At 40.2% G+C, this 13,617-nt stretch overlaps 3 protein-coding genes across 3 annotated transcripts; 2 read left to right on the forward strand and 1 right to left on the reverse strand.

The window, feature by feature from the left end:
* Window positions 1-1,119: 1,119 nt before the first annotated feature.
* On the forward strand, window positions 1,120-6,473 carry LOC116178655 (dynein regulatory complex protein 1-like). The gene is made up of 6 exons (XM_031498222.1): window positions 1,120-1,479; window positions 1,526-2,951; window positions 5,460-5,779; window positions 5,828-5,971; window positions 6,046-6,221; window positions 6,269-6,473. Exons 1-6 carry the CDS (start codon window positions 1,346-1,348, stop codon window positions 6,421-6,423), a joined length of 2,355 nt encoding a protein of 784 aa, XP_031354082.1. The 5' UTR covers window positions 1,120-1,345; the 3' UTR covers window positions 6,424-6,473.
* On the reverse strand, window positions 6,443-10,254 carry LOC116178656 (U3 small nucleolar RNA-associated protein 14 homolog A-like). The gene is made up of 2 exons (XM_031498223.1): window positions 9,374-10,254; window positions 6,443-7,849 (listed from the first exon to the last, which is right to left on the reverse strand). The coding sequence occupies exons 1-2, from the start codon at window positions 10,190-10,192 to the stop codon at window positions 6,464-6,466; spliced, it is 2,205 nt and encodes a 734-aa protein (XP_031354083.1). The 5' UTR covers window positions 10,193-10,254; the 3' UTR covers window positions 6,443-6,463.
* Window positions 10,255-11,924: 1,670 nt separating this feature from the next.
* On the forward strand, window positions 11,925-13,306 carry LOC116179373 (F-actin-capping protein subunit beta-like). Its single transcript, XM_031499159.1, has 4 exons — window positions 11,925-12,018; window positions 12,072-12,283; window positions 12,327-12,499; window positions 12,751-13,306. The coding sequence occupies exons 1-4, from the start codon at window positions 12,016-12,018 to the stop codon at window positions 13,188-13,190; spliced, it is 828 nt and encodes a 275-aa protein (XP_031355019.1). The 5' UTR covers window positions 11,925-12,015; the 3' UTR covers window positions 13,191-13,306.
* The last annotated feature ends 311 nt before the right edge of the window (window positions 13,307-13,617 follow it).

Below are 13,617 nucleotides of genomic sequence, written 5' to 3' on the forward strand. Positions count from 1 at the left end.
AAATGGGGGGGGAGGGGGGGAAACACATGTTCTACCCTTCATGGTATTCTAATGAAAGGTCTTATCGAAATAAACTCGTTTGTACAAACTATAACTTTTCTGTGCGACTCTTTTTCGAGATCAGTGAGCGACGGGGCCTGAGGGGGAGAGGGGGTTAAAAGTTAATTTTATATCTCTTCTAATTAAATGTCTCAATGAAAGGAACAGTTTTCTACAAACTACTGCCCTTCTTTTTATCCTCTTATCAAAGTACGGGGTGGAGGGGGAAGGAAGGGGGGAGGGAGTGGAACTAGTTTCATCCTTCATGGTACTCTAATGAAAGATCTCAACGAAAGAAATTCATTTATACTAACCATAGTCTTCCTCCTCGATCCCTTGTCGTGATCGGTTATAATTCCTTATCTTAAGAGTGAATTGTCAAAGGAAAGTACAAAGGGGCAAGGGCGATTGGGACGTTTGAAAGAAATATAACCATTGGGCATTTAAATAAAATTTGATACATAGCCACTTGGAATAAAAGCAAATGTAGCGCTATTTTCCAAATTTGGTTTTGTGTAGGATGTGCAGTGCCAACTTTCTTATTTATGGAAGAAATTTCGTAGGGGCGTTTTAAAAAAATGCGCTTTGCCTTGTTCGTAGATGTGTTTTTGATTTATCTTGTTTTCGTTTTGTATTTATGAGAAAAAAAAGATTTGAAGGAAAAAAGTCAGAGGTTACAACATGTGGCGAATATAGGTAGTCGTCAAGGACTACATAAAGTTAAAAAAGGCAAGCGGGCGGTGCTAGGTAAGTCTAAGCACAATTGCGAAGATTTAAGAGAATAAAGAAGAAAGGACATGAATAAAGGAGACCAAGAAGAAGAAGGCAACGAGTATAATGAAAGGAAGACTAAAACGGGTCGAAAATTGCAATTAAAAAAATTGAAGGTGTTAAAGGCGTATGGCGAGGTGAAAGAAAGAGACATGACGAGTAAAAATTTAAGACAGCCGGGTGTCCCCAAAGAGGGTGAATGGGATGTGAACGCTCGTCACGGTGAAAAGGGAAGGCGCTAGAGAAGTGTCAGCGCAATTTAGGAGCGTGAACTAAATAGACATGAAGAATGAGTTAGGTAAGGGGGAATGATATACTTAAGAGACATTAGGCATATAAAGAAAGAAGGCGTATCAAAATCGTCGTGAAGTGGGGCTAAATTTTACGAATTCGTTTTTTTTTCGAGCGCTCATCATTAATCTGACAACTCTGTAAAGTACCTAACGGCAACATCAGCCGGTACAAGATTCGCATCCTGTTGCTAAGGAGGGAAACATGCGTTTGATCATTATTTTAAATAAGTAAACTGACAATAATGATGTATGACGATGAAACTGAAGGTAAGGAAGAAATTGAAGACAAAGAGCCGTTGGTTACGTCCGCTGATCCCAATGAGCGCAAATTGGCGAGGCGGTTGAGAATCGAACGAAGATTGGAGGCGATTCGAAAGTAAGTAACCTTTAACAATCTTCCTTTGTTATTTACACCCGTTCAGATTAAACCTTCCCGAAGGAGAAGAGGTTGCCGAGACGACGGAAAAGACTCTACTACAAGAGCAGTTGCAGAAAAGCTACAAACTGCTGGAAAATCTAACGATCGAGGGCAACGAGTACGTTACGAACGTTAGAATCGCAAACGAGTCTCGGGAAGCCAACAGGCGCGAACAGGAAGATTTGATCCGAAAGGGCATTTTGGAAGAGCTGGAGCATGAGGCGATCACCGCGGAAGCCCAGTTTAGCACAATCAACGAGAAATGGACGTCCATTCTAAGTTACAACGACCCCTTGCAAATCAACGAAGAAATCATGAACCAAAGAGAAAAGTGCGACGTGTTGATCAAACAGAAAGACGAGCTGATTGCTAAGTTGAAAAACGAAGTGAGACAGAGCGAGATTAAATTTGCCGAGGACCAACAGAAGCAGGTCGAAGACATTCAAACTTTATCAAATCGGATTGAAACCCAAGTCAGTTTGATGCGCCGAGCGTACCGACGTGAACTCGAATTAATCGAAGACGTAATCCAAGTTGAGCGAAAAATTCTGATCGACACCAACGATAAACGTTGGGAAGAGCTGCACAAGAAACGCGACCTGGAAGAGAATCTCAATTGCGAGCGGAAATTCGAGCAGTTGGAGGAGTTCGAGGAAATCTGCACGAATCTGCGCGTTAATCATCAGGAAAAATACAGGGGTATTAGAATCAAGTTGGGAAACGATATCGAGAATCTCGAGCGGGAGCTGGAAAAAATCAAAAGCCTCACGTTGATCAACAGCGAAAAGCTCGACTACAACTACCAAGTGTTGAAGAAGAGGGAGAGTGAAAACCTAATAATAAAGTCCCAACAAAAGCGCCGCATCAACAAACTGCAGGATCTCATCAACACTGCAAGGGCGAAACTTGGACACTATCTGAAGCAGACGAACGGCGAAATTGACAGGCTCACGGCTAACATCAGCAAACTGCGGGCGAATATTCTGGACGTCGAAGCCAAAGCCGATAGCTTTTCGAACACGAACGATCTCAAATACAAACAAATCTGGGATTTCAACAAAAAGCGCGTGGACGCGCTATTGAAGCAGATTCTCGACACGGATCGCGTCTTGCACGAGCAACAGCTCGGCCTACGCTGGACCAGTCCGAATGTCGCACTTTTGGAGAAAACCGACTTGCCCAGTTACAAATCCGCTTCGGAAATCGTAGCGAAAATGTCCTGTCGGAAGGAGCCGAGCGAAAGTGAGGTTGAATCGGACGAAGTCGGCGATTTCGATGGGGAGACTGTGGCTCATCGCCGAATTTTGAGGATCGTCTTAAAACTAATTGCGGATAAGTCGGGTTTTTTAATTGAAGAGAAACTCAAAGAGATTTTGGAACCTTACAGCGAGCGTGAAAGGTCACTTGTGAAAATCGATGGTGTATTTTCCGTAAGTTGTGGTCTATTTCTATTGTTTTTTTGCATATTTTCCAAGAATATCTTGGTTGTAGTTATTTTCATGAAATGCTTCGAGTGAACGCAAATATAGCGTTTATGTTAAAAGTTGACTTCACGCATGCGCAGAATCAATTTTGTGGATGAGCACCCATGCCCAAAATAAAATGCGTAGATACCTATAGCAGTATCGTAAATACTCCTTTTGGAGCCACGTGATCACGGTACAAAACAGTATCCGGAAAAACTGAAAAATTCGAAGATATAAAGAGTTCTAAAGAGGGACTACGAAAAGATTTAGAAGAAATGTTGAAAAGATGGTTTTGAAGAGATACCTATTAAAAAACTGAATGGAGGGACGGCACTTCGCGTCGATGTTAAAACTAACTCAAAACACTTTACTTATACAGAGTGGCCCAACGAGAAGTATACAGAGGGCTTTTAGGGTATTAAATTTAGAAATTTCGAAAAATCCTCGAACTCATCAATTTTGTATTCGAGGGGGACAACTTTTGGAATACAAATCACGAACCCAAGTCTTCACCCCTCTACGTAGGGAGCTTAACCCCTAAAATTTTAAAATTCTGTTTTAATTGAAGTGTTTTACAATGAATTTATCATTTTTTGTCGTAGCATGAAAGTGCTGAAATACAATGATAGGCGACGCGCCTCGTTTGGATTGTATATTTTGTTACTTTTAATTATCAGCTGCAATTAAAAAAAAAACTGTATTGTAATTGATTTCCGAAAAAGGAGTACCTTAAAATGAAGCAAATAATGTTTTTGTGGTGCACCGCAGAGCTACCCCCCCGCCACCTTCATTACTACACTAATACTTTAATGGCCCGTAACCTATGCAATTCCACCTGGCCCGCCCCTGACTAGAAACCAATTTCGAAAGAACATTCAAAGGGCTGTAACTTTTGAACTAGTAGCCCAATCTTGGAACTGTTAAATGAAAATTATGGATTCTACAGGCCACATTCTATAAGAAATTTTTTTTTCCGGGTCGATCTGAGACAATTTTTTTGCGGGCCTCAAAAAAAGGCAGTGTATAACCTTCCTTTTTTACTAAAAATCAACTGCACCAAAATTTCTCGGGAAAACACTTTTTCTTATTAATTTTGGTGCGTAGAATCTAAAACAATTCGTACTTTTTCGATCAGACTTCTCAATCAAAAGTTATGGACTAGAAACCAATTTCGAAAGAAAATTCAAAGGGCTGTAACTTTTGAACTAGTAGCCCAATCTTGGAACTGTTTGAAATTATGGATTCTACAGGCCACATTCTATAAAAAAAATTTTTTTCCGGGTCGATCTGAGACAATTTTTTTTTCGGAGCTCAAAAAAGGCAGTGTATAACCTTCCTTTTTTACCAAAAATCGACTGCACCAAAATTTCTCGGGAAAACACTTTTTCTTATTAATTTTAGTGCGTAGAATCCAAAACAATTCGTACTTTTTCGATCGGACGTCTCAATCAAAAGTTATGGACTAGAAAGAATTTGAAAAGCAAAGCAGATTAGTAATCACGATTAAATTGGCTTTCAAATAATGTGCCATTTGCCATAGGATTCCATTTAAAATTTTAGGGGTTGAGCTCACTACGTAGAGGGGTGAAGACTTGGATTCGTGATTTGTGTTCCAAAAGTTGTCCCCCTCGAATACAAAATTGACGTGTTCGAGGATTTTTCGAAATTTCTAAATTTAATACCCTAAAAGCCCTCTGTATACTTCTCGTTGGGCCACTCTGTATAGCAAACGCGGGTATTTCTTGAAAGTTCTCGAACGCTCTCGAATTTTCCAGAACAAACGTCAAGTTAAGCGCTTTGAAGATGTATTATAATTGCCTGGTCTGGAAAGAGGCGAGGGGGGGGGGGATTTTAAGTGCTTCCGGAGATTTCTTGTAATTTTCGATTCTAGTCTAGGTGACCGCGTCGCACCGCCAGGAAGGGGCAAGTCCAATCGCGATTGTGGCGGCGATGGCGATGCTGCACAACTCCAATAGCAATCTGGTAGCGCGACGCAGCGCAGCCAACGTAAAGCGCATTATTTAATGACGAAGCTCTCTCTCTCTCCCACTCCTTCGCTTCGCTGCATTGTTTTTGCTGCAATGTAGTATAGAAAAAAATACACAACCGCTTGGGTTTGAACCCGCGTCATCGACCGTTGTAAATCGAGGAATGGAGACCTTGCAGCCGAGCTACGATCGACTTCACAATATTCGCTTATACCGATATAAATACGACAAACTTATACGTATAATTAAGTAATCAGAAGTACTTATAGTCCCTTCAAATTCTAAAATTCATTTTATTTACTGGGAAGCCATTAAATACGCTGTAAGCAGTTGTGAGCCAGGCGAGCGGTCGTCTACGCCGAGCTCCTCTTTGACTGCCGAGCTTTACGAGCTATGAGCTCTGCTCAAATGTGACGGAGATGAAAAATAAATGCGCACAAATCCGTAATTTTCCTTTTAGAATGATTTTCTTTGTATTTCATAGGCACTCGAAATAAAACACAAAGAGGATATTGAAGTATTATTGGAATACTTCTTGCCTTATACGCATTGCCCCATTTGCTCTGACCAATTGTCAGCAATGAGTGCAAGCACCGAGAGAGAAATAGAGACATATAATTTCTCCGATGACGGTGGCGGATCCATCGAGCGACCTCCCGTGATGGCGCTTGCAACCGAAACGGAAGAAGGAGACATTATGGCGGCAGTCCATCAGCCTACGCAAGTTATTGACTCGATCATTTCGGCGATAGTAGATTCCGAGGACGTCGAACTCGATGACGTAACTATGAAAACTGTTTCGATGTAAGTAATAAACATCTTCGTTGCCGCGCTAAAAAAAAAGGCTTGTAGCGCCGAGGAAACAGTGGTGGTCAAACCGAAAGAAACCAAGCTGAAAGGCTCCTGCTACAAGAAACACCCGCTTGTAATAAGCTCGGTGTATATTTTACGGGCGCTGCGGGAATTTTTGAGTAAATTTTATTTGGCGAAAGAAGGGTGAGTATCAATCGACCTACCTATGCCAAGACAGACATTTTCGTTTTTTATAAGTCTCAATTATTTTGTCCCAGGATCCTCACCATGAGTTCAAGACTATCGCGAAAACGAAGCACGATCTCTCGATTAATGTCAGAGGAAGACATCAAAACATATTGGGAACGTTACAGGACGATGTTTTCGTTAGAAAGGGAAGAGATATGGGACGCCCTACTAATCGGTCTACAGAAATATCACGAAATCCTCAAAGGTAAGGAGCAGAACGAACTGCCGCCGAAATCGCCCCACTGTTTTTAGATCGCAAAAAACTAAACGACGAAGTCCTCGAGCTGCGCCAGCAAAATTTGCAATTGCGAAATTTACTCGCGTCATATCAGCGACAGGGCGATAGCAAGTTGAAGCCGCCCTGCGCCGTCCAGCGAGAAATTCCGATCAAGCAAGTCTTCCTCTAATTGCAATAAATAATTCGAGTACTTTTAACAATTTAATGCGTTAACCTTTCTTTTTTAACAAAATTTCTTCGGTCATCGGACGAATGACGGCACCCGCTTTCGTCGTGACTGCCGGCTTTATCATTCTTCTGAACGCGGTTTCGGGCACGAACGTACTACCGACAGGCGCCCGAATGCTTGCCTCAAAGTCTTTGACGGTCTTAAAAGGAAACGGGACGTCGGACACTAAGTGCTTCTTAACTTTCTCGTCCGCCTTCTCATTGATAATCAGATTGCCTTTGTTGTCGTCTCTTCGTTTGAACTCCTTGGGGAATTTGACAATGAAACGTCGATTTTTGCGCTGTTTCTTTTTCGATTGCACCACGCCCGGGCCGCCCCACGATCCCCACCCGGGTAAAGACAAGTCGATATCTTTCGGCTTTTCCCCCTCGATCTCATCCCGCTTCTCTCTCTCGAAACTTTCCACAATATCGTCATCTTGGAAGGCTTCGACGATTGCGCCTCTTTGATCGTCGTCTTCTTCATTGTCGTCCATGTTAAGTAAATCGGGTAATTCAGTCTGTAGATCCGTAGGTTTTGTGCAGATGATGTCGTTGGGATCGATATTCTTTTTTGACTGAGCCCCATCAGTGCGCGGATCGTGTCGCAACGCGAAACTTAAAGCGTTCTCTTTTTCCTGTTGGACACCTTCCATATTTTCATCCAAAGGTTCGTCAATTATCGGACGTTTCGCTTCCATTTTGAAGCTGAGGTCTTCCGAATTCGACTTCATTTTCTTCACCTTCTGCTTGGGTTTGGCTTTCTTGCTTACTTTTACGGATTGTTTTACTACATCCAACTTTCTTTTAAAGTTATCACTATATCGGTCAAATAGCGCATCAATGTCCTCGCATTCGTCTTCCGTATCGCTTAAGATGCCAACCTCCCACTGTGTTGTTGCCAGACAGACTGTCCTGTGCGAATTTTTCCGTTTCCGTGTTTTTAGAACCTTCTTTTTCGGGTCTACTTCCCTTTTTTGAGAGGGTTGATCAGTTTCTTCCGGTACCGAAGCACCAACATCTTCTTTCGCGAGATTGACTATTTCCACTTCCGTTTCTACCACTGTATTTGACTCTTCCTCTTCTACTGCTACGTCCGCATTTGATTTCATCGCTTCCGCTTCAACCACCGCGCTTGCATCCGCTTCAACCACCGCGCTCGCCTCCGTTTTGGTTGCATTTTTCTCTTCCCAAAATTTTCGGTAGCCTTTCAGGAAGGTCTCGACTTCCTCCGACGTCTTAATTTGGTTCACCCAGGGATTGTCGTTGTTGACGGTGGGCGCCTTTGGAACGTTTTCGTCCTCTGATTCCGAACGGTCATCGTCCGCCTGCACCTTCTGCGTCAATTCGCGACTAATCATCAGCTGCTGGGCTAATTCTTGCCGATTCTGAAACACGAATTTCACATTAGCACGCATAGAACCAACAATGGGTGCAGTGGTTTCTTTCGCTTTAGATGCTTATTTATGAGAGACTTGCCATGCTTGGTATCTATGTTGATTCAATATATGGAGCCGATCCTTCAAGTTAAATCTATAAAGAAGGGTTTAAATAGGAGTTGGGCGAGTTGCGACAAGATACCTTTATTTCAGGATTTCAGACGAAATCAATATTTTTCACTCGATTTCAATGAAACCTCAAATAAAACTCATAAAAAAAACACCATCACAAAATTGTTTAGGTAAAATATATTGCTGGGTGCAATGGCATGCGGCCACTATACCACCCACAAAACACATTAACAGCTGACATAATTCTTGGGCACGAAAAGAAAAATCTGACGAAAACTCTATCCGAGTCGCACAATGGATTCGAATAAACACACAATTCATTGTTTGGACATATTACCCCGCACGCACGCGGTTAACAGTAAAGTAAAAAATTTTAAAAATCACTTACAGTTTTTTCTCAATAAATAATCTGTCCGTGCACGGTTTGCGATGCTAGGCGCACTAAAGCTGACACAAAACCACTTCCTTCTGAACTTCACTTTGCTTTATAACCCGAATTATATGACCAACACGCTCTTTAACCGTCGCACAACAGGAGCTGCCAAACGTACCGAATTTTTCAATATGAAACGCGCAATTCATCTAAACCCATGCGCCCTTACGATTTGTTAAACTGGAAAATTTGTGAATTTACTAAGAGTTGTGAGTAACGTAGTGCATATAATTTTGAATGTTTGGGAATAATGTTTTGTATTTGTGTGATACGCTATCCCATTGTGGAGACAATTTTTATTTTTGCTATTGGATATTGGAATAAACCAGTATTTCTTTTGGTACCTAAATTAATATGTGTTATTACTACCCTCGTATATTCTCAATTTCATACGGGAAGAGCTCGGGGAAGAGTTAAGTTAGAAATTGAGTGGCGCTCAACCATTGGTAAGTGCAACGAAGTTAAGATCAGATGCGTAGAACGAACTACCACTGTGACAGATCTCAAGTTTATATTTTATTTTCAAACCCTAAACTAGTTGGTCGTTTATGCGCCGGTTTGCGGAAACGTATCGTCAACTCTGCCAACCGTTATAATTTGTAAAGCGTAAGTACAATTGCGTGTTAAAATATAGGGACATCTGGTCGTTTGCGACGAAATTTAATACACGCACGTGTTCTTATCGGTGTTAGAGAAGAAAGTGGTTGGAAGAATTGCGATTTATTTCAGCGCAAGTGGAGACTCCGTTCCTTTAAAGTTTAAAGCATTATCAAGTCTGATTGTGATTTCTGATTGGCGCTTGATTTGAAAGATTTCGAGGAAGGAGATTGTCTTATGGTAGAAGTGATGATTCTTTCCACCCTGTTGTTGGTGGACTAATGAAATGACTCTATAAACCCACCATATGGACCGAACCATAGTGATACACTTTTCAAGGGTACTTTTACATTATAAAACTCTGAACTTACCGTACTATCGTACTTCGCTTTGATCTGCTTACTTTTCGCCCACTTCCCTGTATTGCGATGCCTCAAACTGGCTCGTTCCTCGGCACGAACCCGTTCGATTTCGTCCAGTTTCTTAAGTGCCTCGTCCGGATTCGTCTGTTGCAGCCCCTCGAATTCCTTGATTTGCCCCTTTATCTTCTCGCGTCGCTGAATTCTGTGATACTTTTTACTTTTTATTTTATTCTGTCGTCGCGCCTTGGCCGCCTTCTGACTTTCGATGATCTTCATTTTCTTCATTTCCTTTCGCCGCTCGAGCATCTCTTGCATTGTTAGCGGATACTTTGGCTCACTTTCCAAGTTAAACACCTCGCCGGGCTCCTCGAAAGTTTCCAGTCGTTTCTGGAGATCAGATTTTATACGAAAGGTCGTAAAATTCTTGCCCGACTCCAATTTGAGGTCGTCTTGTAAGGGAAATGTGAGGTGGTTTGACGCTCGGTTGGACGTAACCACTGCATTCCATCGATTTAAATGCTTCTTCACTTTGTCAAACGCAGTACTGCGACGGATACGATCCGCTTTCACTTTTTCTAAAGGTTTCGGTAATGGTTTAACCTTCTTTTCGAATGAACGAATTCTTTGTCGAACACCTGCTTGTTTGGACTGCTTCTTCAGGGCGTCAGTCAGATCGGTTACTCGAACATTGCTCTTCCCCTTTTCCGATGGTGCGAGATTGAATTCTGATACCTCTCTTCTTGGTTCGGTTCGTGAAGGTTTCGGATATACGACTTTTTTATTCAAATTCAACACATTCTTAACAAGTTGCCCTTTTCCTGCAGTCATTTTTTAACTGCAAACACGTTCAAAAGTTCAAAGGAGTTGGGGTTATGTTATACAAGAAAATTAGGTTATATTTACTTTCTTTAAAAATGCGATGTTGTCATATGTGTCCATATGTACAGCAAAGGTCAAAAGTAATAATTAATTTTTTAAACTATATAATTCATTACGTGTGTTTTCATGGCTTTGTATTAAAAAGCAATATGCGCAAATTATAAGCGCATAATTATGCTTGATATAACGTACACACATTTACTAAAAATTACTTTAATGCGCCATTTTCAGTATTATCTAATTTAGAAAATTAGTTAATTCAACCAAGAACTTAAGTTTCATAGGTATTGAAAATGAATGCCATTTTCTACAATATTGTACAAAATCTGGGATTGATCAAGAGTTGCTGCATGGATGGAACAGTTTCACGTAGTCGTAGTCTACTGTATTAGATAATGATCTACGTCCGAACAATTTATTCCTGCACGTATTTTAGTGTACCTATAATGACTAATGAGTGATTGAAATTTGCGGAGTAGTCGTTTTGTTTTCTTCCAGTAATCAGAAATTACAACACAGTAACATCAAGGTAACTAAATAATTTATTTCTATGCTATTTTTAGCTTTTGGATTAACAGAGCTAGTGATTAGAATCATTCTTTCAAATAATTGCGTTCCTTCTTTTCTTGAATTTGTTCACCAGATTTCAGATTGTTCGGATTTTTTCGATGTTTTATTTTAAGATTTTTTTTAGTCTTCTATTTTCTGTTATGTTTATTGGTAATATCTTTTTAGTTCATAAAGTTCTTTCGTTTCTCCTAATTCTTTCTACTTTTCAGATTCCAGAAAACCTTCAAGTCAAATCTATAAGGTTCTACAAATTCTTACAAATTTTGGATTATCTTTTTGATTCCTCGAATTATTGAAATCCATAATATAATAATCATCAAACTTCCCCGATGCTTCTTCGGAGTATTTGGATTTTTTTGAAATTAATTTTTTTCAGTTTTTTCTGATACTCGGGATCTTTCTGATTAGTGATTTCCATATGCCTCTTTTTATCCTTCAGGTTTGTGAATTTCTTCGGATTTTTTCTAAACTGTTGAGCTTCTCAATCCCTTGGTTGACTCTTAGTTGTTGCAAATCTTTTAGACTATTGGATTTGTGCTCGAATTTTCGAAGTCTCCCATTCTTTGTATTCTTCACTTTGAGGTTCTGTGGACGTTTTAATTTTTCTAATCAGGTATCTTAAATTCTTCCGATTTCTTCCAATTCTCCAATTTTCACAGTGCTCTCGTGCCTTTTTATAGTGGTTTACTGTTTAATAATAGTGTGCGAACAATGCAAAACGCGGTTCAAAGATTTATGCTCGTTTGCACCAACAAATTTAAGCGGAGATTAGCTTAAGCGTAGCTTAAAATCCATGGCAACCATTGTCTCAATAACCGTTGCCATGGATTTTAAGCTACACTTAAGCTAAGCTCCGCTTAAATTTGTCGGTGCAAACGGGCATTAGTGCTTTACATTTTATCATCTATAATTTTTGTTGTATCTGCTCTGCATTTTAAAATAAATGCATGCGAATCGCGAATGTGATTTGGGTAAGAAAAGTTTATTTATTTAACTATCCATAATAAATAATATTAGACATAGATGATGTTTGTTAACACAAAATTCAATAAACTATTTGGGAAAAATATTGAAGCACTTTGTGTATAACAACATTTTTAGGTTAGTTCATCCTTGACATTTTGATTACACATCCTCAATCTGTCAAATTAGCAAAGGAAAGGGCGTTGAGTTAAATAACTTCATTAAATAGACTGAAAATAATGGTAATTACTAAATAGACAATAAAACTTGAATTAAGAAATTTGCTTTCGCGCAGGGCGAGCAACAGTTTGATTGCGCCTTAGACCTGATGCGAAGGCTGCCGCCACAGGAAATCGAAAAGAATTTAGTTGACCTAATAGATTTAGTTCCTAGCCTTTGCGAGGATTTACTTTCTTCGGTGGATCAACCGTTGAAAATTGCCAAGGATAAGGAGACGGGGAAGGACTATTTACTTTGCGATTATAACCGGGATGGGGATTCCTACAGGTGAGTAGTTTGAAATTTGCGATTCACTGTAAACTATGCACAGGTCCCCGTGGTCGAATACTTACGATCCTCCTTTGGATGACGGATCTATGCCGTCAGAGCGGCTTAGAAAACTGGAATTGGATGCGAATCACGCTTTTGATCAGTATCGCGAGATGTACTTCGAAGGCGGAGTATCGTCAGTGTACTTCTGGGATTTGGAGCATGGATTTGCCGGTAATTTTTGCTGTAGAGTGTCCCACGATAAATACCAGCAATCTATATTTTTAATGCTATATCTCCATACATCGGAATGTTTGACAACATACTAGTGTGCACTTTATGTCAACTTACTTATAGTAAATGGGACACCCTATATGTTTATTTCTATGTACATTGTATGTATAGGCCCGTATACCTAAATTTGGGCATTTTTGACATTTAATTGCAACAATAATGCAAATTAAGTAATTTCGTGTTACTTGCAGGTGTAATATTAATCAAGAAAGCAGGCGACGGTAGTAAAAAAATTAAAGGCTGTTGGGACTCCATTCACGTAGTCGAAGTTCAAGAGAAAAGTACGGGCCGCACATCACATTACAAAATGACCTCCACTGCTATGCTGTGGTTGCAGACTAATAAACAAGGTTCGGGAACAATGAACCTCGGAGGAAGTTTAACACGACAGATTGAGCAAGACTCGCCGGTCAACGAAGCGAATCCTCACATCGCAAATATAGGGCGAATGGTGGAAGATATGGAAAACAAAATTCGTAACACCTTAAACGAAATTTACTTCAGTAAGACTAAAGATATCGTAAATAGTTTAAGGTCAGTTCAAGGGCTGACGGAGACGCGACAGCAGCAGGCCCTTAAGCAAGATTTAGCCGCCGCATTGCAACGAAGACATAACAAGTCAGATAACTGATGCGAGGATGTGTTCGAGAGTTTTACAGTCGGAGTGGATTATTTATCACTTTCATAATTTTAAGTTTTTGTATTGCTGCTTCCGCAAATTAAAAGTATTACAGTTCTTTAACTTCAGTCTTTCATGTTCTATTTTATTGTATTTGTAGGAATTATACGCATATGCGGAGATTTCAAAGTTACATTGAATTCTTATTTACAAGTCGATGAACATCCATTACCAACAATTGATGAGCTTTTTTCATCAATGGCTGGTGGTGAAAAGTTTACAAAGATAGACTTAAGTCAAGCTTACTTACATTTAGAAGTGCATCCTGATGATAGGCATTTACTAACATTGAATACCCATAAGGGCCTATATCAATGCAACCGTTTAATGTTCGGTATTGCTTCTGCACCTGCTATTTGGCAGCGGCAGATGGAAAAAC

The sequence above is a fragment of the Photinus pyralis genome, unplaced genomic scaffold (assembly GCF_008802855.1).
Source record: "Photinus pyralis isolate 1611_PpyrPB1 unplaced genomic scaffold, Ppyr1.3 Ppyr1.4_LG8, whole genome shotgun sequence".
Taxonomy (NCBI): domain Eukaryota; kingdom Metazoa; phylum Arthropoda; class Insecta; order Coleoptera; family Lampyridae; genus Photinus; species Photinus pyralis.

Excerpts from the sequence above, each read along its gene's own strand:
- LOC116179373 (XM_031499159.1), top strand. Across the intron at positions 12,284-12,326 it reads CGGGATGGGGATTCCTACAG|GTCCCCGTGGTCGAATACTT; the intron begins GTGAGTAGTTTG and ends AACTATGCACAG. Across the intron at positions 12,500-12,750 it reads TTTGGAGCATGGATTTGCCG|GTGTAATATTAATCAAGAAA; the intron begins GTAATTTTTGCT and ends TGTTACTTGCAG.
- LOC116178656 (XM_031498223.1), bottom strand. The coding sequence starts at position 10,192 with ATGACTGCAGGAAAAGGGCAACTTGTTAAGAATGTGTTGAATTTGAAT. Across the intron at positions 7,850-9,373 it reads AAGCGAAGTACGATAGTACG|AATCGGCAAGAATTAGCCCA; the intron begins GTAAGTTCAGAG and ends TTCGTGTTTCAG.
- LOC116178655 (XM_031498222.1), top strand. The coding sequence starts at position 1,346 with ATGATGTATGACGATGAAACTGAAGGTAAGGAAGAAATTGAAGACAAA. Across the intron at positions 2,952-5,459 it reads AAATCGATGGTGTATTTTCC|GCACTCGAAATAAAACACAA; the intron begins GTAAGTTGTGGT and ends TGTATTTCATAG. Across the intron at positions 5,780-5,827 it reads ACTATGAAAACTGTTTCGAT|CGCCGAGGAAACAGTGGTGG; the intron begins GTAAGTAATAAA and ends AAAGGCTTGTAG.